Genomic DNA, 26,645 nt, shown 5'->3' with positions numbered 1-26,645 from the left:
AGAGGGCAAACTCGGCCATTCAAACACCCTGGATCTGTCAGAGTGACTAATTGGCCGTTTTCATTTCTTAAATTTTCAATTAGGACATCTTGGGGCCACAGCAAAGCACTCTCGGTCGGTGGCTTTTACGCGTGATTATAACATCCGCGCCGGCTTCCTCTAGAAGCAAGGGGAAAAAACGCCGCAGCTTTCTGCATGTAGTGAATCACAAGATCTTAAGCAGGACCCTAATAACGCCCTTAAGATATCAAGGTTACTAACTACAAGGTACCGGGCGCAAGCCAATATTGAGTGGGATTTTAATGTAGCGCCGCCAAACTACACCACTGTTCCTAGAAATTTGCTCTAACAAGAAATCTCGATTTATTCGCTAATAATACTCATCACTGTGGATGTCTTTTTCTTCTTATTTGTGATCAATGGTGATGTGTACTAACCATTGGCATCTTTCGCAACTGATGCAGCCTCATTGAACAGCTTTCAAGTGACACTAAAGGTTGCATTTCACCAGTTTTTCCAGTTTACGTATTGAAATGCAAAAGTTGACGGTGTAGCCACAAGAGGAGTGGCTCCCCAAATTCCAACACCCGGGAACGACCTACGGACCATGCGCAGCCCCGTAACAAGTCTACGCGCACACATTTTACTATCCCCCCCCCTCCCCCTCTCCGGCCTTCCTCAGAAGGCGAGACGGTATGACACGCTCGGCAGGTGGCTGAGTGAATAAGACGGAACCAGGTTCCTGCGACTCCTCGGGGATCGTCGAGGACATCTACCCTTCTTCTCCGAAGTTTGCAGCACAAGGAATTGCTAAGCAACACCGCGGGCAGTCCGATGTTTGTGTGCGCGTACTAAACGCACCAATGTAAGCCCAACTCGTGGCTTGACGTTACGGCGGAAAGCTGGGCTGTTTGGTTCAGAGTACCGAGAGATACACGGCAGCACAAAACCAGAAAAGACGAAGAGAGCCTGATGCACACGGGGCGAGCGCTTCGTCCTTGTTCCGTTGCGCTACCGTTATACTCCTCGGGGAATGAGGTACTCCGGAAAGCAACTGCGAATACAGGTAAGTCATCCTTATTAACTGTAGAAAACAATGGTAGATTCTTTTGCCCCGCGCGTTTCTGCGCCTTTGTGTGAAAACCAGCTCCTATTTATACTTCCGCGCCGTAATCGACAAAGTCATAAATCGATAAGTTCGGATTAGTTGAAATCAGAGCCCTCTACACAAACCTTCAATGACATTCTCCTTTTGGTCGTGGACAATAAAAACAAGTATCTTATTGGTCCTGACAAGGGAAGAATTGTTCATCCTAAATACCTTATTCTACGCAGATACCACGACTGCTTTAGCACGAAGTTATCATCCAAACGGAAAAATGCCGTACAAGTGGACCCACGGTTTCGTAGGTACGCGTGCTCACAAAATGCTCGACAACCTGTTCAACAGAAGCATGCGTACAAAAAGGAATTTTTTTTATAACCAGTCGCTTCGATATTCAGTGTGCTGTCTTTTGACATGGTCCTGGATTTGGATGTACCTCTCGTGGACCGAAGAAAGCACCGTCATCGGCACATCGAATAGTGCGTGCGCGGCCCGTTGATGGAAGAAATCTCCTGTCACTGGAGGGACCATTAAAAATAACCTCAATTAATTAGCCTTTACGGGCTCGTTCACCAAAGCCCTCATGCGTATGGCTCAGTTTCCCTCTGGTGATTGGCGGTGTTTCACAACGTAAACTCCAGGTGAGTGAAATTTTGGTCAGTCCTGCGTCACGTCCTTCGGTGTCCAGGGCTGCCTCCATGCTTACGTCCTCCAGGGTGGGCCTGCATTAGCAAGAAAAAGGCAGAACATGTACAGCCCCAGAAGAGTTGAAGTTTGAGCCGGTTGGTACATAACTTTGAGGGTACGGGGCAGCGCAACAAACGGGACGAAGCACAGACGAGACAAACACAAGCGCTTACTAACAACAAAACGATTGATTGCATCGGGGCGCCAGCTTTATACATGATAGTCAATCACCATAAAAAAAAGAAGGAAAAAATGAGGAGAGACAGGGGACAAGAAACAAGGAAAAAGCGCAAGAAGTTAATTCCTAAACACGCACAGCAATGGCGGCGGGGCACATGTTCCAAGTTTTCGGATAGCGAATTTCTTTCTCAATGAACGATACACTCGGTGTACCAACGTAGCCTTCACCGCACATAACAATGCAAAATACCTCGAAAATCTCGCGTGCCTTCTGCTCCCTACATCGGCCCAAAATGCTGCATTTTTCAAACTACGGCATGCAGCCACAGCTTTAGTAGTGTGCTGCAAGGTGACCGCCAACAAACCCATTGAGGGCATTGGAGTGATCGCACAAATGGTCGTTGATGCAATGACCCGTATGGCCGATGTAATTTTTTTTCGCAACTTCAGATTTGCACCCAGCAACAGGCCGAGGGTGCTTCTTTTCGCAAGTCTTGGCTGCACTGCGCTGGGAATTAGCTTTCCTGCACAAGCGTGAAAGTTTGCTCGGCGGGGTGAAAACGATGCGAACGCCGGCTCTTCAAACTACTTTTTTAATATTGTGCGAAACCTTATGTACGGCAAAATGGCCGCCGTAGCTGAAATGCGTGCCTCAGTGTTGGTACCCTAATGCCTTATGTACTCACACTACGCTGGGCTTCTCTGGCGGCAAATGCTGGGTCCTGCCTAGCCTGACGCATGCGCTCGGTGTCTTGGGCGACACTAGTCCTGCCTAGCCTTCACAGATAATCTGCAAACATATTTATCGGGAACACAAGGCGGTGGGGAGGGGGGAGTTCCATTGTTCACAGGCGCCTTATCATCCCTAATGCGGTTTCCTTGAATGAATTCTGAGCTCCATGCTGTATGCCTGATTAGCATGACGCATGCGCTCGGCGTCTTACGTCTTGGCGCCTTGGCGTTTTCGCCCACGGAGATCGTATTTGCCCACGGCGATGAAACCGTGGGGTATAGAGGTATAAAGCTTTGCCGTAAAAAGGACATTCCGAGCGCAAGGCATTCAAATCAGCAAGACACGAAATCATCAGTGTGCATGGCACACTGCGCCAAGGGAGAGAAGACCACGAGAAGGAATTAGTCCACGCTGGAGGACTGCTTGGCAGGCCCACGCTCCACGGCGGCGACACTTTCTGTGATCCACGGCCTGTGACCTGGGCCGTCGTCAGGAAGCCAAGGCACCATGTCGCCGCCGGCAACGCTGGGCCATGGTGATACCACCATTGCCACTAATCTTCCACTGAGACTGTCTTCACTGCACGGCCTATCATTTCGCAAAGCAGATAGCAGCCCGGTACCGGTACTGGGTACGGCGATACCGGTGAAAACTCTGCGTTCCTACAACCTTCAAGTTCCCCAACTACTCTTCCATGCACCAATCGATACTATGCGGTGAGGCTCCTGAATTACTTCCCTCTTTTGTGGGACTACTAGTTGCTTTTCCGTTTACCCTAGTTTATTGTTCATTAAAATCTCCCATGTAGCTTTTGTTAGGTTCACGTTTTCTTGTTTGCGTATACTAAATAAACTTTCTTCCCACTTATATGGGCCAAACCGGTATTGCGATCTTTTACTCCTGTCTCCAACTATCGCGTCATGATTTCCCGAACCTTAACATCACAAACTCCGAGCAATATCCTAGCAGGCAGTCGCAACGACATCCTGGCAGGTTGGCCAGTATTTTTGAAGGGGTGCGCCTCATTACTGCCTAAATTCAGAGTTTAGGAGAAAGAATTGCGGTTTCGCGAACACACGAGCGAGTATTTATTAGAAGCACGTGCTGGTCGCGTATCGGCTTGCCTCACTGTAAATGTCGTTTGCCATGTCACTGCTCTCTCGCTATGGCGGTGGTAATTTATTAAGAAAGCAGGGAAGAGAAATGAACTGAGGATATTGTTGAACTCAACAGGAAGTTCACCCTCATACAACCCAGTTCAGGGAAGGGAAGTGGGGGTTCCAAAGATAGAGAGAGAGAAAGGGATGGAAGAAGGAGGTGAGTGGGGGACAGTCTTTGTCGCGTGCGTGTCGGCCAAGGCTCGACGGGTACGAACGCTGCACTAGTAATGTCATAACCAGGAAGTTGAGGAGGTGCTGGGAGACCTCCCGTCGGAAAGCGTCCGGTCCCATGGGGAACCGGAAGTCTTCCAGCTTGTGGCTTGGTGCACCGAGTCCCTGGAGTGCGGCCCGGAGTTCCTCCCTCGCGGTGTCATTCTGGCGCAAGAGCACAGTAAGTGCTCGAGCGTCCCTGGCTCTGGGCAGTCGGCGCAAGTGGGGGACGCCCTGGTGGTTCAGGCGGCCTCCCACGTTGCAGCAATTAAGCCGTAGGCGAAGCAGGAGTGACCGGGCGGATCTGCTGATGCGCCCGGGCAGGACCCGTGGGGCCTGACCACTGACCACTCGGGCATGTGGACGCAGGGCCTCCACCCCTCGGGCTAGGATAGTCCTTGCAGCATCGAATGACACCTCATCCCGGGAGGCTGGGACCCCTGCCTGGCGAGCAACACCCTTGGCCAGGGCGTCTGCAACCTCGTTGCCCATGATGTCCACGTGCGATGGCAGCCAGTGAACTCGCAGTGGACACCCCTGGGCCTCCACCGCATGAAGCTTGGCCGCCAGCGACCGCTCTACGTGGGTAGCTCGCAGCTCGCAGATCGGCAGCTCGCAGACGGAGCCCGCAGATCGGCAGCTCGCAGACGGAGGAGGACAGACCGGGAGTCAGTCAGGATGATGGCCCCCCGGACCTCTGCCGCTCTGCCAAGGCCTCCGCGGTTATGCCCAAGGACATGGCGGAGGCCAGCAGAGGGCGCCGATTGGTGATGGCAGGCAGAAAAGGCCCGGAAGACTCTCCAGGCTTTGGCTGGATCCCTACTCGGGTCCATGGAGTAGCAGAGCGACTCCCAGCTCTGCCTCCGCCGTAGCTTGGCTCCCTCCTGCACTGCGCATCCACCTGCCGTTACGCCGTCAAATCTTCCGGACGCCTGCTCCGGATGGCCCGCCATTGCAGCTGGTTGCGCCTGGCCCGGAGTCTCAGGAGCTCCCGCTCTGAGCTCGCACCCCTCGCGCTATTCTCCTTCCCTCTTACCAAGATCATTCCCACCTTCTCACTGCTCGGGACAACGCGCATCCTTTTATTTATTTCGTATTCATTGTTCTGCCTGCAACAGCACGAGTCAGAGTTCTGTTCATTGTGCGCTTGCTTTCATCTCGCGTGTGCTGGAGCCTTTCTGCGTTATTTTTAACGCGTGCTTTCTTTATTTCTCTTGCTACGGTAAAAACTGAAGTGACGTGTACTCCTAGCTAAAAGAACGCGGGGACTACAGGTTTGTGCCTGAGGTTTTCTTTAAGCTAAGAAATGGGGTCATGTGTCAGTTAGTCCAGCAGTTTTAGTAGTTTGTAACGGTTCTGCATATATGTAGTTCTCTTTGACCAATTGATTCAGCTTTTGGCGCGAAGGCTGTATCTAGGGACAGACAGACAGACAGACAGACAGACAGACAGACAGACAGACAGACAGACAGACAGACAGACAGACATTTTCGCGTTCGAGTAGCCAAAGGTAATCTTTTTTGTGAGACAGGCATGGACAATAACAGAAGAATTGACGGTACGAGGAAAGTCTAGGACTGTAATACGAGGGAAACGGAACGGTGTGGGTCGCGATGTCGTCCAAGTGTTGCCTCAATGTAAGTGGCCTTCACGGGGACGCGCACCCTCAGCTGTTTCCGGTGAGAAGTGACCCGGGATGGCGCCGGGGAACTCAATCCGTGGCTGCCACGGCGGGAGCGCTGGGCGAAATGCCTGTCCTGGATTCCTGGCCATGAACAGATCTGGGAAAGTCTCCAGTTCCGTAGCCACTGGACCTGTTGCCCGCCTTGCCTTGACGCCTTGTATCTCATGCGACAACTGTACGCCCACTTCTTTATGCCTTCCCTCATACACATTCCCATTAGGGATTTTACCTTGGTCTCCTGTCGCTTGTAAAATTCTTCTCGCTTGTTCTTGCTAAAGTTTTGCCACATCAGCCACATCATTACAGGGGCTTCATTGCTGCTTGATAAATTTGCCTTCATTCTTTTGGGCCTGCCGAGACGGCACGTGCCATTACTCACGAGCCTGCCAGGATTGACCAATTTTAGGCCAACTTCATCCGGTTCTGTTACTCGTCTTGCGTGGAGAAAAGATGGACTTTCTGGGAATTTTGATGAAGGCCATCTAATAAGGTTTGAGCAAGAAAAAAGTCCTGAGCATTTATGAGCGTGGAGTCAAAAGAATTCAAGATGAGGCGCGCGAGAATCAAGAGAAGGTGATCCGTTTATTGATTGATTGATTGACTGATTGATTGATGATATTTTTATTAAAGAAGAGGGAGGAAAGAAGGTGGCTATCCTAATTCCAGAATTACACTGGCCTCCAACGCCGCTGTGGCTCTCTCTACCAGCCATCGCTCGCAGGCAGGGTCATCTCTGCTCAGGTTGGCCTGCCACTGCTCCCTTGACGTGTTTGTGATTGGGTGTGTACAGTAAAAGCTTGTTAATTCCGACTGCAAGGGGATGCAACCTCAGTTCGAATTCATGGAAGTTCGACCTTACGAATGTGAAGAACGGAAGCCGTACAATGCTACTGGGGAGGAGTACGGGATGTCAGCAGTTAATTGCTTGAGAAAGTCCGCGACTTAAGCTGCATTTTATCCTTCAATGCAAAAGCCAAACTTTTTTTCTCTACTGGGTGAATGTTGCGGAAGGCCTCCTGTCCACGTATACTCCAAAACTGAAAAAGAGGCGGACAGCATTCTGTCCAGGCATTACTTCCAAACGATGGCCGCACTGGCGCTTTGTCCACCCCCTTCTCGTGGTCTTTGGCAGTGACAAGCAGTGTTGCTAGGTCCTCAGAACAAGTGGCCAGAAAATTTCTAAAAGTAGCCGGGAAAGTCGCCACCTCGAACTAAATGTTTGAAAAGTAGCCAGAAAATAGCCATTTTTTGAAAACGATGCTAGCAATTTCTTTTCGATGTAGAGTTGCCACCTGCAGGGTTTTTGACAGCGGGATGGTTGGCAGTCCGTACTTAAAACCGCCCGTCATTGGCCGGGTTTTTGGCCATCGTGCCGCGATTTTTTTGTTTTATTTTTTTGCATTTTGTAAGCGCCAATCCAGCAATTAACTACAACGATAAATACGTGAGAAACGTCAGAAACAGCGGGAAAGGACAGGACGTAGAGTAGAAGACAAATACGCGGCGCTGAAATACGACACACGCGTTTTGCGAGTCCCTGAGAAGGCAAGAGGCTCCCGAACAGCAAGAGGACGTCAGTAGGGACGAAGGAATTCTTGACCGAGAATCCGTACAGCCGGGCTTTACATGTTGCCAAGGCAATGGGGTTGATGTAGATGGTTGAGGATTGAAGGCACGAAGGAGACAGCAAAGGAAGGACAGAGCGCGGTGTACTAGAAATGTATCTCAGAACGGGGAGCAAGTGGGCTGGTTGGAGCATGTTAAAAATTTCTAACATGCACCAACCAGCCCGCTTGCTCCCCGTTCTGAGACAAATATGTGTCGGAAAGTTGTGCAAGGACACGCGAGCAGGGAAAATACGCGGGCTAGCGCGCTTTCTGAGATGGAAGGGGACGAAGGGGAGGAACAATAGAACAAAATACCGCGGGCAGGTGGCACAGTATTACAAGTATTGCACAGTATTGCGCATATTTCTCCGAACGGGAAATATCCCTAGGTGGCCATCATTAATCCGGACCCCTCCGCTACGGCGCGCTTCGTAATCCAGGTGTGGCTTCAACAGCCAGAATTATTTGGAATTACTGAGGCGACATGAGCACATGAGCATCTCTGATGACCGTCGATGCAATCCTTCGGCTTGTTTGGCCGATTTGTGTCGACGAACTGAAATTAATGCACCCGCCCCCCCTCTTTTGAGGCCGACATGTAGTCGATAGTCGGTCCACCGCCGTATATGGCGACCTTCCAAGCAACGTGATCACGCCTGCGCGCAACCTGCCGTAACAGGTGCCTTTCAACATTGCTTTCGGTGCGCCGCCAGCAGAAACTGTTTGAAGGCAAACTGACTGATTGATAGGGAGGTCTAGTGGAGGGCTCCGGATTCATTTTGACCACCTGCGCGCGGGGGGGGGATGGAGTTTTCGCTTCCATCGGAAAAGCGGCCGGGAATCGAACCCGCAATGTCCTCGGCCTCAGCACCACGACGCCATAGCCACTGAGGCAAACTAATGGGGCTGTAGAAATGCACGAAACAAGGTTCAGCAGTGGTGTGAGGATGCGCCAGATGCTGACCGTCTATCGTCGTCGTCACAGTACTCACGGTAGCAGGAGTGCCTGTGGCGAGTGGCGTCCGCCTTGAGGCAGCGGCTCGTGCAGTACGAGGCCAGGCCGCAGTCGATGCACTTGACGCGTCCTGGCTGGCTGCAGTCGGGCCTCTGGCACACGCCCAATGGACCAACTGCGAGTCACACACGACGGAACAAGTCGTGATCGTCTCGCCTGCTGGACTGCTCAGATTTATAACACGCCCAATACGACTCGGAACACTGGCCGAGTTTACAAGTACCATATGAGCACCAACTTTCCAGGGTGGTGACAGAATCGTACAGAATACTCTAGTTTTAAGACCAATGCTTTTCTTTGGCTTTGCCCCGAGCTTCTCCTTCACGGGGTAGGGTGTCGGAACAGGGCGAAAACCGGAACCGAAAAACAAAAAAAAAATTACGCCCACCTCCCCTCGCGGGAACCCTGGTGTGATGCGACGCTGAGGGGGGTTCAAGGGCAAGCGGAGAGCAACCGCCGACCGAAGGGCCGCCGGAGAGCGGCACACCGGTTATATGCGCAGCGCGCCCGAAGGAGAGGATACCGCGGAGAGAGAGAGTACTGCACATGCGCAGCACCGCGCGCAGCGCCGCCCACCGAGAGCGTGCTGGGCCGCACACGCTCACACCTGGGCACGCGCCGGCGCCAGTGCGTCTGCTGCGGCTGTGACGCAACACAATCCAACACAATCCACTTCAATCCAATCCAATCCAATCCTAGTTAAGCCAAGCCAAGCCAAGCCAAGCCAATCCAATCCAATCCAATGCCCCTCGCGAGAGAGTGTTCGCTACCAGAGAGGAGAGCGGGAGAGTGGCTGCGGACAACAACGGACGCACGCAGGAAGGACAGGGCCGCCGACAAGAGATGCTCTGAGCGTCGCATCTAAAAACGATATTTCTGGCCGGAACAAAAACGAAACTGGGACGTTACTTATTATTTCGTTCAGCAGCAAAACCGAAAAAATATCATTTCGTTTTTCGGTTTCAGTGATCAGTTAAGGCATTTCAGGATTCATTTCAAGTTTCATGCGAAGAAATGGGAGATTGCCGCCCGCTGGCATAAGAACGCCTTTCGTCTCGCGGGCGCCCTCCCTCTTCTTCGACACGTCTCTCCGTCTGTCTCAATGGTCAGTGCTGAGCTCCCCGCGTGGTCGCGGCGCGCAGATGGCTGCGATACAGACATCGCACACTTATATATTCATTGACGTACTGGCTTACATAAACGCGAATAATCTGAAACACGACATAGCAATAGAAAAGAAACAATAGAATGTTTGTCGTGAATACAGCAGCCTACACAATAACATCGAAAGCAGCAGATTACAGCGGCACACTCAACGGAAACTGCTACAAGTCTTGTTGCGCTTTTACGCAAATGCCGCCAGCGCGGAGCAGAAAACAATTCAAAACGGCGAAAAGAACAGTGTCGGTCAAGGCATTCCTATCTTTAATAGCTTTTGGAAAAATGCGCTTGAAATGCGGATGTGCGCCATGAATATTCACCAAATTTGTTAATTTTGTCCCTTCGTCTGGCCGTATACGTAAGGGAAGGGGGGGGGGGGGGGGGGGGGGGCTGAAGGTATGACGGTACAGATGATGATCCGTTTCTACCTCTTCTGGTGCAATCTGTTTTTAAGATTAAGCAAATAGAAAAGGTGCGCCGGAGCCTCAGAGTGTCCCATGGGACAGTGTGTGTTAAAGTTGTAACGATAGTATAACAACTTTTCGAGTTACTAGTAACAAAGCAAACGCACAGCAGAATTTTGAATAAATTTAATTTATTCATAAGGCTTTTTGTGTTCAGATCCCAGGCCAATGGGGCATACTCAAGCATTGAGCGTACGCGGGCAGCACGCCGATTTTTCTGGAGGCTTCCCGTGTTCACACCAAAGACTTGTATACTTCGCCACAGTAGGGCACCCCCAAAACAAATAGCGCTCAGATTTTTCGTCTACAAGAGCGTCTGAATCAAGCCTGGGTACCAGGCTAAGCACTGCCTTTATATAGCTTCTGGGGAACAGGGGCCCCAGAATCTGCGGCATCTGCTGCGCCATTTGCAGCTGCGCCATCAAGAAGTATATAAGAAGTGCTTAGTTGTCCGTGTTTTTTTTTGTGTGTGTGTGTGTGTGTGTGTGCAGCTGAGCTATTTAACAGACGCTTTCACAAAAGTAAATAAGAATCACTTGATTTTTTTAGATATCTTCATATTTTTAATGTTTTTAGCATATTTCATAAATGTCCATTGTCATTGCGCGGAGAAGCGAACCGTTATAAATCGTCACGAACCATTATTTTTTTCATTCTGGAGCTGAACCGGAACGGAACTTAAAGCGCGTAGAAAAAAATGCCCCAAATCAAGCGCTTCCGGACGGTTTCCCCTCTTCCGCTAATGCCTTGCGCACACCATCGCCCACCGCGTTCTCGCTCCCATGCGGCTGCCGCCCATGCTAGCATGCAAGCAGGTGTTGAAGGCATGGAAGCGACACGACTCCGCCGCCTCCTCACCGAGCGCGGTAGCGGCCCCGAGAAGACTGTACATCCACCTCATCAGGGGAAGCGCACTTGCAGGGGGACATGCGGCGCATAGTTCGATATGTCGAATGTGCCCGTGATCGGGAGTTCGATACACGCGTACGACAGCGCTATACTTTTGCATGGGATTTCCAAGGGGATCTTCAGACTTTTCGGTATAGACAATAACTCGATGTATCCGTGTTCGATATATCCGTGTTCGACTGTATAGCAGTATAAAAAACCAAGGTCACGAAATCGGAACATTTTTTCGAGAAAAAGTAGCAAACCGTGAAGAGAAACTCATAGAGAACATTTTTCACCCTCTATAATGTTCGCACACATGTTAAAATATGAATAATGACTCATTTAGGCCTTCCATGAAATCGTGCTCTTCTGTCGCTGTGCTCTTCAGTCGCGCGCCTTTTTGTCGCTGTGCGCTTCTTTCGTGTGCGCTTTGTCGCGTGCTCTTTCGACGCCGTGCTGTTAGTCGGTGCTCTTCTGTCACGTGCCCTTTCAGAGAGAGAGAGAGAGAGATAAAACATTTATTATAATGTCCAGCAGTAGTGGGGTGGGGAAAGAAGGGATGGGGCGGCGAGATGTGTGGTGGACCTCCCCGCTACGGCCGCCTACTCACTGCGCGTCTCGGTGGAGACGGCGTTTTCGGCCGTTGCCGCGCGAGGATGTCCATCACCTGCCGGACCGTGCCGCGTTGATGGCCGATGTCGTCGCTTCTTATGGCGAGTGCCATGCTTGGTGGCATTGGGTCTTGGGTGTCTTCTGGGGGCCTGCAGTCCCATAAAAGATGTGGTGTTGTAGCCCTGGCGGCGTTGCAGTGTTGACAGTGGTCGGTCGGGTAAACCATGGGGCAGATGTGCTTGGCAAATACGGGGGTCCATATCGCTTCCGTTTGGAGTTGATGGAGTATCGTCGACTCCGCTCGTGGGAGGTCGGGGTGCGGCGGTGGGTACTTTCGTCTGGTGTCGCGGTACCAGGCTAGAATCTCACCGTATGTGAGGAGCGGCGTGGGTTTGGGGGGGAGCTGTTGGACGGAACGTGCGGGGTCGTGTACGGTCAACGCGTGCTGTTTTGACGCCACCGCGACCCTTGCGGCAGCAAAGCCACCAAAGTTATCAAAGCGAAGCTCTCTATGCCTCACTGGATGGCGACCATCCCGTCGCCAAAACGCACTGCAGGAAAGCCAACTTTACACAACAACGGGTTTCCCAAAACGATTATGATGATGATAAGCGAAGGCGCATCGAGTGCCTCGTGGCAAAAACCCCTGCCGTGGTCGGAGTCGATCCTGGGTTCTACGCCGTCTATCCGACTGCGTCATTCCGACGTGGTCGAAGCAGCTTAGATTTCGGGCCTTGACTTTCCCTCAGGCTGCATGGGAGAAAGCCTCGCGTTTTAATCGCCTTTCTCTCAAGAAAGCGGCCTTGATTTTGTTTACGATGACACAAAGGCGCCAGCAGTTCAACATAGCCGTTAAATTGTCCCATAAAACTGCTGGACTAACGGGGATCCATTGGCTGAATTCAACAAGCCACTGCTCACAAAATGTGAAATAAACATGTTCAACAACAACAACACATTCATGTTCAATGGCCAGTGTCGCTCCCTCGAGGGTCACATGGGACGAAACAGGCACGAAAAAGAAAACTTGAGAGCTTGGCATACTGATTAAAGAAAGCGCTATTTTATGTCTGCCTGGCGCAATTCAATTACGACACAACAAAAGAAGATAGTGTAATAAATTACACTATCTTCCCGTGGGGAACCATGAGAAAGATGCGAAGCATCATGGGGTTCCGTGTAGGTTCCATTGTGTTGCCGTTGTTTTTTTTTTTTTTTTTCATTTATCGGAGCACGAATGGGAACGTAGTGTGAACCCCCATGTAGAGGCAGAGAAATGTAGAGAAATGTAGAGACAGCGAAGAGACCGACACCCGCGTTACCTGATCGAACACCTCCTGGTTCTGGTCTTCCTTTATTGCGTGCTCACGCTCCTACCCCGCTGCCCGCCCTCTTCCTCCTTTTCTCTGGTTGAGCTGCAAGGCGCGTGGCGCTTCCCGTCACAGCTTTCCCACGGGAAATTCAACATCCTCCTCTAAAGTTTTCAGTTCGTCATTTCCGGTGACGTTCAGCTTCGCGTGCCTTCGTTGTATCAGTAGCTTCTTGACGTAGTTTGAATGAGTAAAGGAGATAAGGCGCGTTCGTAGCACATGCTCCCGTCTCGGTTTGTAGCGCAGTGGGAAGAGCGCCACGTACCTCCCGTTGCGGCCAGAGAGTCGTGGAATCGAAACCAGGTGCCGCCTAACTATTTCTTTATTTATAGTGAACTGCGCTGACGTCTGGCCAAATGCCGACGGGGCTGAACGGACGCGCATGCGCAGTAGAGTGCGGACGGCGGACAACAGCGACAACAAGGGAGGGAGGGACACAGCCCCGAGCATGAGATGCTTCGCATCTAAAACGCAAAAGAGACTACGATCTATCAGGAAATTAACATGCTCACATGGGTACTGTTAGATACAACTCTGGCAATTTTTTTATAATCAACAATATTATCCGAATTGTTCAGGCAAGACGTTCTAACACTGCATAACCGTGACACAATCACATTTGAAGAGCGTTTTTCAGAATGTGTTTTTTTATTTTTGATGACAGATTTTTGATGGAAAAGCGTGTTTTAGAGACGGTTGGCACCGAATTTTAAGGCGTAAGTGAATGCAGCTGCGCAGTGATTCGTTCCCTCTTCAATATAGAAATGACCTGCCAACAAAGGCTGGTTCCATGCTCTACCATTGACTGAAAATGGAGTTGGATTTCATAATGTCTTTAGAAAGGAGGGTGCGACTGGATATGTTTGAAAAAATCTGTTCGAAGAGCACGCGAAACCTATAGTCTAAGAAGCACTATAAAAAAATTGTGAAAACAATAGGAAACTACCACGATGTCCACATTTCTGGATTCAAATATGTGCCTCTTGTCACTGAGAATTACCGTCCCATTCCACTCCTTCAAGCGGTTGTTTTCCGGGAGTTTGTTGAACTATAAGTGCCGATTTTCCTGTAAGCGCCGATTTTGATAATAGGCATTTATAGGCATTTTAGGTAGTTAGACACAAACGCCCAAATCGGCATTTATAGGCACTATGAAAACACCATGAAACCTTTATTAATCCCGAATCCATGCTTATATATGAAAGTGGTGCGATATGGGCGCAAGGAACAAAATAGGCATTTGCCTAAATCCGGTCTCCAGTGGTTACGTATGGGGCGGAAACTTTGAGCCTTAGTAAACAACTGGAAAGCAAGCGTACGTCGACTCAGCGGGGCATGAAACGAAGAGTGATGGGATTGAGAAACGAGCTTCCTGAATCAGGGAACAAACTCGAGTTCAAATTAAGGGCTCTAAACTTCTCATGCATTTTTGCAGATTTTGAGGTACGTTTTTGTCAGCATCTACTAAAGGTATCTACATAATTCATGCATCATTTTCTTTCAAATTTTAGGCTATTTTAACGGTACCAGAATTATTGGAATCAGAATAAAATTAAAGTTTTTGGCTTAGAAATGTTGGCTTTATTTGCATATTGAAAATTGCGTTACAAAAAAAAACTGCTGCGGGCATATTTTCAATTCTGGCACAGTACATTTGACAATTTATGTAGATGACAGGGGGAAAATCAGGCCGTTATCCTGGAAGACAGGAAATAATTGTTTTTATTACTGAAAAAGTAAGAAAAGACGTAAAAAATGCTTTTTTGCCACGAACACCACTTCAGTCCTTTATTTCGTAAGCACCATCTTCGTAAGCACCAGCTTCGTAATCACCATTGAAGTCATTTCTTTCTTTTTTTTTTTCCTTTTCAGCCCGTCGTCTGTCCTGCCTTGCCTATTTTGTGAACTCTCATGCAGCTCTGTTCGCAAAGTATCTTAGCTTGTGGTCAACCTCTTTCGGCCACTTGATGGTTGTGTTGTGAACAGGGTTCGACACGAATAATTTCAAAAGGCTGGCTCGTGCGTTGCTATCATCATTGAATGAAAGAACAGAAGCCCGTGTTGCAATCTGGAGAGTGTGAAGCCCAGCAGACAATTTTCGTTGCGCTGCTCCGAAGCACAAATGTAAAAAAAACGTGCACAGCGTCTTTGGATTGCCTTGGCTGAAAAATCAGCTATGCACTGGTTGCCAAGCAATGTTTTAATACAGCTGGTTCCAGAAAAGCTCTTTGATCTGGAGCTGGAAGTTTCTTAATGGGAAGAAATGACAATAAACACGGAGTACATTTTGAAAGATGACGTGGTCACGTGCTACTTTCTTACAAAAAAAACTGTTTTTGAGCCATAAATACGACTTTCTAAGAAAAGTGTGATTATGGAAAGTGTGAATAAGAAAAGCCCAAATTGCGAAGCAAAAAAGTCTTTTTTTTTTACTTTTCCCTTACCGTGCGCCCTTAAGAAAAAGATATGGACTTGGGCAGGTCATGTAGTGAGACGAAATGAGAACCAGTGGTCCACCAGGGTAACGCAGTAATCCCGAGAGACGGGTCTGGAGGAAGGCCACTAGCTCGATGGAGGGACGAAATTAGGAAATTCGGGGGCAACTCGAGCAGCGCAAGGCAGGAGCGGGTGGAGCTCAGTGGGAGAGGCCTTCGTCCTGCAGTGGACCTCAGTAAGCTGTTGCTGTTGATTATGACTCTTATGTGCAGTAAAATGTATATGTATTTTATGTAACAAGTATTAAGCGGTGCATTCAAAGTGTATCGACCTTTGCTCACCGTAAGTGTGTACGCTGTTGTTCATCTTCCTCCACGGCCTTGTAGGCATCACTTTCCTGGCCAGCGATGAGGCGTGGTTAACATCTGGGAGAAAAAGCACAATGCTTACCGCCACTCTCGAGAGATCTTTGAGCACATGAAGACACCGAGGCCCTCCTCCGAGCTTCAGCGACGCCACCCAAGAGAGTGTAATTAAAAACCCCGCAGGTGAATTTTCAAAGTGCTCTTGCAGGCCCATATTTAAGGCCAGCAATGACTTGGCCGTTTTGCTGCTCGTGCCGAGGACGATCCTGGCCGCAACGGTTCCGATGTCGGCGAAAAAAGGATAACACCCGTGTGTGCAAATTTTGGCAAAACTTCAATATCACCAAGTGGTCTAAATTAAACCATACGGCATCCCCATATATAGCTCAAGTGTAGCGTCAGCACGTAACCCCCCAAAAAAGAATGGTTTGTGTTCGGTGGCAGGCCCTATTGAACGACCTGCGAAATATACAGCCTTTGCCAAAATTTTCTAGGCCACGTCCACAGTTTATGGCCCACAAAGAATTCGGAGCGACGGCTTGACATACACGTGTTACCGAGACATTTTATGACAGCAAGAAAAAGAAATGTGCTTTTGCCAGCTTTCTGGCGCAATCGTTTTCCCTCTCGCTCGAGAGATAAGCTCGCATTTGTAGTTAGTTTTAGCCTGCCTACTTTTGGAATGGCCTAGAAACCGCTGACGATGACACACGCCTCAAGTCGCACGAGTCTATGAACAAGCCATGCAGCCCGCGGTGTCAGCGATGTCTTTTCTTGATGACGACGGATGTGACGACGGATCCATTTGCTCATGCAGCTGTTATTGAGTAGCGCCTGCTTGCGCAACTAAAGAAGGCCTTGCGCGCTCGGCACCCTCAACCCAGGCCTAGCGGATGCGGCTGAAATGCTTACGCACCCCGGGGACATTCCTTGGGTGGTTAGTAACCCGTGACGGCGCCAGGAACTTCATGAAGGGTAGCAGGGGGCACCAACAGCTGGGAACGTTGGAACTAAAAAAATCAGTTTCCTCTCTCTGAAGGGTGTTGAAATGTATAAGCGGGGCCCCCAGTACTTAAGAAAGGTGTTGCCTATATGTACTTCGTGTCCAGGTGCCTTTTTACAGTAGAAATGCTTTTAGAAGGGCATACAGACGTCCAGGAGCTGAAACCGGCTTCAAAAAAGCGACGCCAAGAATTTATGGCACGAAATTGACGCCACAGGACCTCTCCGAGTTCACGAAGATATGCTCTACATATAAAACTTTGAAACGACCGAGCCTCGACCAGCTAGCACACGCTGTCTAAATATTTTTAGCCCATCCACGCGTTTGCGGCGCGCTCGTGGGTTTGCAGTTTCACGCCCGTCTTCGTGAAAGGATTGGTTTTATTTCGTGCGTGTTTGTCCTAAAATAATGGCAAGCGCTAGTTTCATTGGCTGTAAGGGGTTTTGGTGCCTATCTATGGCGCGCTTTTTTTGGAGGACAATCACAAGCGGATGTTTTGTACGCACAAGCTGCGCTCGATAACCAGTCCGCGAACTGTCGAGTCGCTAAATTCTGCACTCTTGTGCCTTCGTGCCAGAGCTTCCGTGATATGTGCAAGCTGCTGTGACCTTGAAAATGGGAACTCACCTGGGTCATGGCTGATTACGGGAGGCGTCGTAGAGCTGGGCTCTTCCCACGAGAGCGGAGACGTCTCCACGACCTCTGCGAAGTTTCCATGCTGCAGTCAAGTCTACGCTCTTTCCACTGCGTAGCTTATCTTAGGGGTGTTTACTCAGGTTCAATGGGGAGAGCACTGAAGAAAGCGTAACTCTTAATGCGAAAGCGTTATGTACCAGATGAGGCAAGAAACCGGGCGTTTTTAGAAACCGGGAATTTCGGGGCCACTGGGTGGCCCCAAAATTCCCCACCCCTTCGATAAACGAAAATATAACCCAGGAGCGCGTGGTGACTTGATCACAGCTGTACGCCTATGCCACACGGGTCACGGCTTTCGAGGTACACCTAAGTCTGAATACGCCCGTTGAATGCGTTATAGCTTCCCCTGGCGATTCCTTACTGCTACATCACGCGTGTACATCATGCTGGTTTTATGAAGTTGCCATAATACAGATTCGCAGTATCCGTGTTCCAAGTTCAGGCTGGCCACGCACCTAGCTACTCAAGGGGACTGGCCAATATCGATAGCAGCTGCCGTCAGAAGCAGCTCACGGCCGATTCACCAATACATATTTGGTTGTCACGTCAACCCAGCAGCCAAGAATGTCCAAATGCCCACCCAGGGGAATTTGAGGGTGAAGATGGCAGCTGCTGTAAGAGGCTCAGGACTGATTCCCATTGTCATCATGCCTATCATTCAATGCGCGTAAGCACAATGTAGTACCCAAGTAAGTTTTGTCAGGGGTGGTTGAACCCTCTGTTGGAAATTATGAGTACAATAATATAACCATGGCACGCATTACGGGGCCTCGCAGAATTCTCCCGTTTGATGATTGAAATGCGTTTATATTTCTGAATTTTTTTCTCGCCCAGTTAGTGTTTAAAATTAAAGCGTCCGTAAAAGTAGAAGGCATCAGGCGCAAATCTTTTTACTACTTATTACAAATTCTGAAGTGTTGAGCAAAATTTTATTTGTTGTCATAAAACAAAATAAACCCAGTTCCACTCGGTGAGAAATTTGCTAAAACAGCAGACTTGTGGTTCTCTTGTGCCGGCTGAAATGTCAACGGGCGCTCGGCCAGAAACGGCAGCGCCGTCGCCGCGCAAATTGTACGGTTCGCGCAGAGGAATCGGCGGCTAAACGTCAGCGGTAAGAGGCTACCTCCCCGAACGCGACGGAGGGAAACCGCACCCTGCTAGAGTTCCTCTATATAGCTCCCGCAGGGAGCTAAGAGTTGCGCGACCTCCCGCCATCTTGTTATCCGGATTGCTGCGGGAAAACTGCCCGTCGCGCGTGTAGGAGCCGCGCCGCAACGCTTTTGACGGCGGCCGACGCGCGGTGGGGGGCGCTTCGGTCGGCGGCGCCTTACGGCGGCTACGCTGGATTCCTGCGATGTCGCGCACGCTGCTGCTGCTGCTGCTGCTCCTGGGCGAGGCGCGGTGCTGCCCGCATCGGCGGCTTCGGCGCAGCCGTAGCGGGAGCTTCTCTGCGCGGCATGGATAACCGGAGTGACGTCATCACGGCGGCGCGTGGAAAAGGGTCGCGGTACTCTTAGAGGAACTCTAGACCCTGCGACACCACCGCGCCCTCTATCGGTGAGTTTGGGAAACGGTTTCTGCAAGGCCGCTGCCGGTTCTGAGAATCTGCTCCTATCTCTACGCACGGAGTACGAACAGGACAGGAGGGGAAACGGTGCTTCCTAGAGCTGCCAGATTACGTCACAAGCGCTTGGCCTAGGCAGCACCTCCTGTGTTTTTTTCAATGCCTAAAACATCGCCCGCTTCAGAATAAGCGTGCCTGGGAAGACTGTTTCGCCCACATGTCGTAAGGTGGGGCCCAGAGCTTAACCTAGACCACCCGACCGTGACTGAATTCGAGAACGGCTTGTGCCTGGTTGCCAAGGCAACCGATGTTCGAGATTGCCCAAGTAGCGGTGCTCTGGCCAGCGATATAAAACTGAGTGCCGCTGCGGAGCACGTTTTGCCGACGTTGCCGCTTTCAACCACGCGACGAACCCGAGATTAACCGGCCACGTGGCTAAAGTGCTGGGCGACCATAAAGTTTCTCACTAGCTTACCTAGAGTGGATTCTGGCGCTAGTGCCTACCTTATTCCGCGAAAGCGCTCCATTCTCCATGGGCGATCCCATTCCCGGTAGTTCGGCCGGAAGTTCGGCGTGGCATGGCCGGCAACGACTTTGTGGCTACGCAAATGAAGCTTTTAAAAAAATGCTGCCAAAAGTTCCGTGATTAACAAATTTTACATTGTCTAAAGCTGGTGGGTTCGAGTGCTTACTTTGAGAAATATCTCTGGAGGTTAGAAAGGGGAAAAAAAGCAGGAGTCCTGCATTTTGCTCACGCTCCGTATATATTTATAAATTATTACATACTCTAAACTATAGATATATAGATTCTGAATTTTTCGTTTTTTGCGATATTTAGCTAAACATTAATTATTTATACTGTCTTAAACTGTATTCATGCTTCCTCTCAATACCGTATTATTATCGTCTGCTTCTCCCTTGGCAGGCGAAGCACATGCAACAGCTAGGGATGGAAAAAGTGATTTAGTCGCCCTATATTTATTTGTTTTGTCCAAGCAGATATAAATGAAGCATTATAGGAAGCCTATATATTATCGCAAGTAAGTCTTCAAGCACGCGCGCAAAGCATCATGAAATTGCATTAAAGGCACACTGGAGTGAATTTGTCAAGCTCCCGTTTTTGCTTGCACTGAGTAAACTGGCTCAAATGAACGCACTTTTCATCGTTTATCCGGGCGATAAGGCAGTATTTATTTTATAAAGCCTGAAAGAAGAAAAAATACCATGCGTGGTTTGCGGCGGCTGCACCAACTAACCGCATGCAGTTACGTCAGGTAAGGGTGCTACGTGGTTGGACGATGTCCAAGATTAGCATTCAAACAAGTTTCGACCCGCCGCGGTGGCTCAGTGGCTAAGGCGTTGCGCTACTGAGCACGAGGTCGCGGGTTCGATTCCCGGCCGCGGCGGCAGCTTTTCTGATGGAGGCGAAAAGCAAAAACGCCCGTGTGTACGAGATTTCGGCGCACGTTAAAGATCCCCAGGTGGTCAAAATTAATCCGGAGCCCTCCACTACGGCGCGCCTCATCGCCTGCGTTGCGTCGGCGCGTTAAACCCCCACAATCAATCAATCAATCAAACAAGTTTCGGTTTCGGTTGTGTGAAACAACATGCCTGGTATCCGACGTTATCGTTTGATGGGCATTCTCGATATCTCAATAATCGCCAAACCGCGCTTCTGTCATGTTGATGACTGTAAAACGCCTTAGATAAGCCTACCAGGACGGCTTGGAATCGTAGCAATCACTAGCCGAGGCCTGCGCAGTGGATGAACGCCCTCCGCGTCACCGCAGACGCTCAAATGCCATGCGCTTTTCCCGCATATTCGGAGCTTGTCTCACTCATGCCGTATCGTAAAAAGCGTGTTTGCACTAACCAAGGGTCTCCTGATTCTGGCCTGTGCCCACTGCCCGCAAGCAGTCGGTACTTACGGCAACAGCACGCCAACGAGATCTCGCTAGCGCGTCAGTGTTATTCTGTTCGCGTTCTGCGAACTCTCTCGTGGAGCAATGAACGTTACGACCCAAAAAATGGTGAATTCAGTATAGAAAACATCGCCCGAAAACGAAGAAATCAACTTACAAAAAAAAAATCGCGCCAATCCACCCCGTGAATGTGGTTGGAAAGCAAAGCTGTAAACAGGACCCCCAACGATTAACCATGCGACGTCACTTAAATTCACTCACATCGCTCTACAATAGTAAAACCAGAGAGAAGTGAAATGCACTTAACCACACCATTTATTACTTCAAAGAGATATTCTTGGTAAGGTTAAATCAATGCATGATGCATGAACGGTGGTAGGTTGAGTTGTATTGGTGTAGCACAAGAGTGGAAAGTTTTTGTATAAAGTTAAAGTAAGCTCCAACACGGTGTTAGACGATCTGACTTCTCCGTCTCTGCACCGCGGACGGAGGCAACGACATTTGTGGCAGAGACGGGGGAGGAGGAGCCGGAGGAAGAACTACTTCTGCTCAGATTTCTGAACGGCCAAGAGTGCAGCCCAGGGGAGTGATTCCTTCTTCTGCGGGGCCCATATGCAGTTCGCGCGGCCTGTGTTCTGTCCACCCGCTGAAGCTGGGTAGGTAGAGATGGCCTGGACAGCAGCATCTCCCATTGCTCTTGCTGGGTAGTTGACGGAAAGAAAGGAGGGTGTTCAGGGCTTAAGTCGCACACCCCGATTACGGGGCGGAGTGTTCGTACTTCTGAGCAAAATTTACATTCATTCAGCGTCGTCGCGATACGGATGCATTAAGTGAAGACGCGGAGGCTGTGGGAAGGAGGCCAGATTGTATGAGCCGTAGGGTAGTTTGTAGTTCTCTGGAAAGGTCAGTGTAAGACGAAGGTACGGTCTGTCTCAGAAGGCGATAATGCTGGGTTATCTCCCTGAACGTGACAAGCGGGTGACTGTCCTCGTGCAGCTCCATAGCACGGGAGGTAATAGCGCAGGCTTGTTGGGTGGGCGTATTCATTTCCCTCCATTGAAGCGTAAAGGGGTGTCCAGATGAGCTGAGTGGAACCGTTTGGGGAGTGGTTTTTTAGCACGCGCAGTGCAGGTCAGGACACCCAACACGACAGGTAATTCCAGTAGGCTTGCTGGGAATCGGTGACTACCCTCCGAACCCATGGTTGAGTGAGAGCCAAGGTGATGGCTGCCTTTTCTGCTGCCGTCATTTCTTGGGTCCTAAGCGAGGTACACGCAAGGAGGTTGGTTCTGGAGATAGCCACGATGATGGCGTATTGCTGCCCTAGATGTTTGGAGGCGTCTGTGTGGATAACTGCATGATCCCCACCGAGGGTGGTGTTTAACGCTTGAGCCCGTGCTTTTCGGTGACCCTCGTCATGTGAGGGGTTCAAATTTCTAAGCGAAGCGAGCATCCTTAGTTTCAGTCGCCAAGAGTCTGGGAGCACATCAAGCGGAGTGACATTCTGGGCTGCCCAGCCAATCTGGTGAAGCTTGCGGTTACCCACCCCAGTTCTGATTCGGACCTTCTGGTTAGAAAGATGGCCTTATATCAGGTCTCCCACCGTGTTGTAGAGCCCCGTGCTAAGCAGCCTCTGTGCGGACGCACTCATGAGAAGACCAATGGCCTGCTCGACCGCGATTCTAATCATTATATAAAGCATCTCTATGTCCTCCTCGTCGAGAAGAAGACAGGGGGTTGACGTAAGTGACTCTCGAGAGGACAAAAGCTTCAATTAATCGAAAGGTACCGGATTCCTTTAGGCCTCGCTTCTTGGTGGCAACTCGCCTGATCATGTGTATGATTTGATTAATGCTGTTTTTGAGGCACTGCAAGAAGACGTCACTCTTGGTGTTAGCCTGGAGATGTAGGCCCAGGATCTTGATGCTATGGTTTGGAGTGATGGCCTGGCCATCAAGGAGTATTTGAATGTATTCCTTGATTTGGCGTGAGAGCGGACGACAAGGAGCGGTGATTTTTTACGTGAACACTGGAGGCCACAGGCTTTAGCACATTGGCGTACTAGAAGTGAGATGCCATGCATTGGTGTGAGCTTCCTTTAATTTTTGTAACTCTTAGCACATGAGCAAGGTGCGCACAGGGCCGCTAGGTGGGCGTGAGTGGTCGCGTGACGCTTTCACGTGGCACTCAGCAAGAACGCAGGGGGAAAACCCGTAGATGTTCTTGGTGAGTACACCACCTGTCTTCCCCGTCTTCGCGTGGGCTTGTAGCTAAATCGGTAAGACAACGGGCTCTCGCTTTGTTAGTCCATTAGTTCCAGGTTCGATACCCGGCGGCGCCAGTAAATTCTTTTATTTGTTCGCTGGAGTTTTCTGGTGACACCAACGGTCGCGAAAGAACCCTTGGGGGGTAGAGGTAAAAAGCTTTGCTTTAAAATAGCAAAGAAAACTGACTGTTTTATTCATTACTGCGCTGATTGAGGCCGCGCTTGACGAATGAGCGAATCGGCGACATCGGTGGGCTCCGCAGTTATCAGGCGTAGCGTTGCGCTGCCCTTACCGCGCCATAACAACGATGGTCGCGGCCGTCTCTTTCTGTGATCAAGCCATAAACTTGTTACATAGTAGCGGACGATGGCGTGGCGGCGGTGGCGGCCGGGAAGGTGATAACGCAACAAAGCTTGCATTAAAGCAGAGAGCCCAACTATGTTACTAAAAGCGATTGAAAGAAAAATTAGCGCCAATCCACACTGTGGTAAAAAAATTAGCGCCAATCCACACTGTGAATGTGGTTGGAAAGCAAAGCTGTAAACGACACCCACAGTGATTACCCATGCGACGTCACTTAAATTCACTCACGTCGCTCTACATATTGTGAAACCAGAGGGAAGTGGAATGCACTTAACCACACCCTCTATTACTGTAAGAGATATTCTTGGTAAGGTTAAATTAATGCACGATGCATGAACGGTGGTTGATTGAGTTGTTTGGTGGAACACATGAGTAAAAACTCATTTTTTAAGAAGTTATAGCTCAAACCCAGTGTTAGACGATCTCACTTCTCAGTCTCTGCCTTCGCGGACGGAGGCGATCAGATCGGCTGCAGAAATGGGGGAGGAGCAAGAGAGGAGGGAGAGCATCAGTAAATACTTAAATTCAGATTTCTGAACGGCACAGAGTGCCGCCCAGGGGAGTGGTTCCTTCTTCACTGTAGCGCATATTCAGTCCGCGCCGACTGTGCTCTGCCCAGCAGCTGAAACTGGGTAGGCAGAGAGGGGCTGGACAGCAGCATCTCACATTGCTCTTGTTCGGTGGTTGACGGAAAGAGAGGAGGGTGCTCAGGGCTAAAGTCGCACACCCCGATTATGTGGCAGAGTGTTCCTACTTCTGAGAAAAATTTACATTCAGCGACGTAGCGATTGGGGTTCATTAAGTGAATGCGCGTCGGGTGTGGGAAGGAGCCGGATTGTACGAGCCGTAGGGTAGTTTGTTTTTCTATGGAGAGGTCAGGGTAAGGTGAAGGTAGGGTCTGTCTCAGAAGGCGATAATGCTGGGTTGTGTCCCTGAACGAGAGAAGCGGGTGACTGTCCTCGTGCAGCTCCATAGGATGGGGGGAGGAGGTGAAAGTGCAGGCTGGGTGGTCGTATTCGTTGCCTCCTGTGGAAGCGTTTGCGGGTGTCCAGATGAGCTGAATGGAACCATTTCGTGGTGTTAGCCTGGATGTTGGGAGGCGTATGTGTAGATAACGACATGATGGCCACCGAGGCTGGTGTTGAGCCTTTGAGCCGTGCTTGTCGGCGACCCTCGTCGTGTGAGGGGTTTATATTTCAAAGAAAAGGGAGCATATTTAGTTCTTGTCGCCAAACGTCCAGGAGTATATCAAGCGGATTGGCATTCTGTGCTGCCCAGCTAATCTGGTGAAGGATGCGGCGACCCGCCGCAGTTCTGCTCATTCGGTGCTTCTATACACAAAGATGGCCCTCTAACCGCTTTTCCACCGTCTTGTAGAGCCCCGTGCGAAGCAGCCTTTCGGTAGACGCACTCATGGGAAGACCAGTGGCTTGCTCAACCGCCTTTCTAGTCATTATATAAAGCATCTTAAGTCCTCCTTGCCGTAAAGAAGGCAGGGGGCTGACGTAAGTGATTCGCAAGAGGACAAAGGCTTGAAGTAATCGAAAGGTATCAGATTCCTTGCGGCCTCGCTTCTTGGTGTTAACTTGCCTGATCATGTGTATGATTTTATTGATAGTGTGAGGCCCTGCAATGATCTGTCACTCTTGGTGTTGGTCTGAAGATGTAGGCGCAAAATCTTGATGCTGGGGCTTGGAGTGATGGCCTGGCCATCAAGGGGTATTTCAATGTGTTCCTTGAGGTGTCGTTTGACGTGAGGGCGGACGACCAGAAGCTGATAATTTTTACGTGTTTACTGGAAGCCACAGGTTTTAGCACACTGGCGTACTAGAAGTGAGGTGCCATGGGTTGGTGTGAGCGTCTTTTAATCGCTATCACGTGGCATTCAGCGAGAATGCAGGGGTTGAATCCGTAGATGTGCTTGCTGAGTACACCCCTTTTCTTCCCTATCTTCGCATGGGCTCGTAGCTAAATCGGAAAGATAACGGGTTTTGCTTTGTTGCCCGGTTAGTTCCAGGTTCGATTCCTGGCGGTGCAGTAAATTCTTTTATTTGTTCTCGGGAGTTTTCTGGTGACACCAACGGTCGCGAAAGAACCCTTGGGGGGTAGAGGTAGAAAGCTTTGCTTTAAAAAGATTGTGTGATGTTGTTCAACTCAACACCCGCCTTTCGCTCACTGTTGGATCAACGTTACTCGATCGCCTTATGGTGTTGACGCCAATTTTAACCTGAAGAAATGTGTTTCCCTTGCCAGCCTCGGCTGCTGTCCTAATTTTTATATAGATGCTAAGCGTTTTTATATCTCTTATGTCCAATATTTGGTACTTTGGTTGTGATCTTTATGAGTGAAGCGTCACATTACGCTGCATGTCGTCATAGGTATACGTGCAACACGTCACTGATTCCGTACATTGTGTTCACGCAAAAAACATGGCGAATTCATTGTGAATTTATGCGGGCGAGAACATAGCCCCGGGTACCCACAATTCGCATGGCAGCGTGCGATTGTAGCGGCAGTTTCCCCTCTATAGGTTATATTGAGAAACTCTATGGGGAAGGCTAGCAATTGAGGGATTGATGCGTTTGGAATTGAAAACTACAGGAGGTGATGGCCTAGGTTAAGCTAGCCACATCTGTCGCGGAAGAAGAAACTGCGCGGCCGCCGCGATCGGGATTTCACTGTGCAGCCCCGGAATGAATTGTTGCCGCTATTATTTCGTCTAACAGATGCCGCTACCCTCTCCTTCGCCGTCGAAGCTACGAAGCTTGGTAGTCCGCGTTCGTTTTCATTGCCGCATTATCTGGTCGCACGCCAGCGCTTTGTGCCACGGGCCGCTTCACTTCCTATGTTCCTGTGTAGATTCTTGCTGCGTGCCTCTTCGTGACACACAAGCTACAGCAGACGGGCGAAAAGACTCGAAATGCAACAGCTCAGGTGCTCAAAACTTGCGTCATGCTAAATGTTGCCTTTGTGAAGGGGCTTTTCTGGATTTCCGAAAGGTGGAGCCTTCGTCCGAGATGGTGGGCATGTAAAATGCAATATCCGGAACATTTTAACAGCCGAGCTATTTTACAAGCCGTAAGTTCGACATTGCAGGAAAAAATATTAAGAAATTGGCGAGCGCTCGTGAGCGCGTGCCTCTCGGCGACC

General features: G+C 50.0%; 1 protein-coding gene across 1 annotated transcript in view; it reads right to left on the bottom strand.

Annotated features, from left to right (window-relative positions):
• Positions 1 to 204: 204 nt before the first annotated feature.
• LOC144162761 (uncharacterized) overlaps positions 205 to 26,645 on the bottom strand; it is a 96,741-nt gene continuing 70,300 nt past the window's right edge. The window contains exons 7-10 of the mRNA XM_077693411.1: positions 17,311 to 17,385; positions 15,657 to 15,740; positions 8,359 to 8,496; positions 205 to 1,827 (exon numbers count right to left, since the gene is read on the bottom strand). Coding sequence (XP_077549537.1) covers positions 1,808 to 1,827; positions 8,359 to 8,496; positions 15,657 to 15,740; positions 17,311 to 17,385 — 317 coding nt within the window. The 3' untranslated portion in view covers positions 205 to 1,807. The remainder of the gene's footprint in view (positions 1,828 to 8,358; positions 8,497 to 15,656; positions 15,741 to 17,310; positions 17,386 to 26,645) is intronic.

This window comes from Haemaphysalis longicornis, unplaced genomic scaffold (assembly GCF_048455015.1).
Source record: "Haemaphysalis longicornis isolate Haplotype H1 unplaced genomic scaffold, Haemaphysalis longicornis Haplotype H1 scaffold_1, whole genome shotgun sequence".
Classification (NCBI taxonomy): domain Eukaryota; kingdom Metazoa; phylum Arthropoda; class Arachnida; order Ixodida; family Ixodidae; genus Haemaphysalis; species Haemaphysalis longicornis.
Note: the sequence above shows the minus strand (reverse complement) of the source record. Positions and strands in the feature narration are given on the sequence as shown.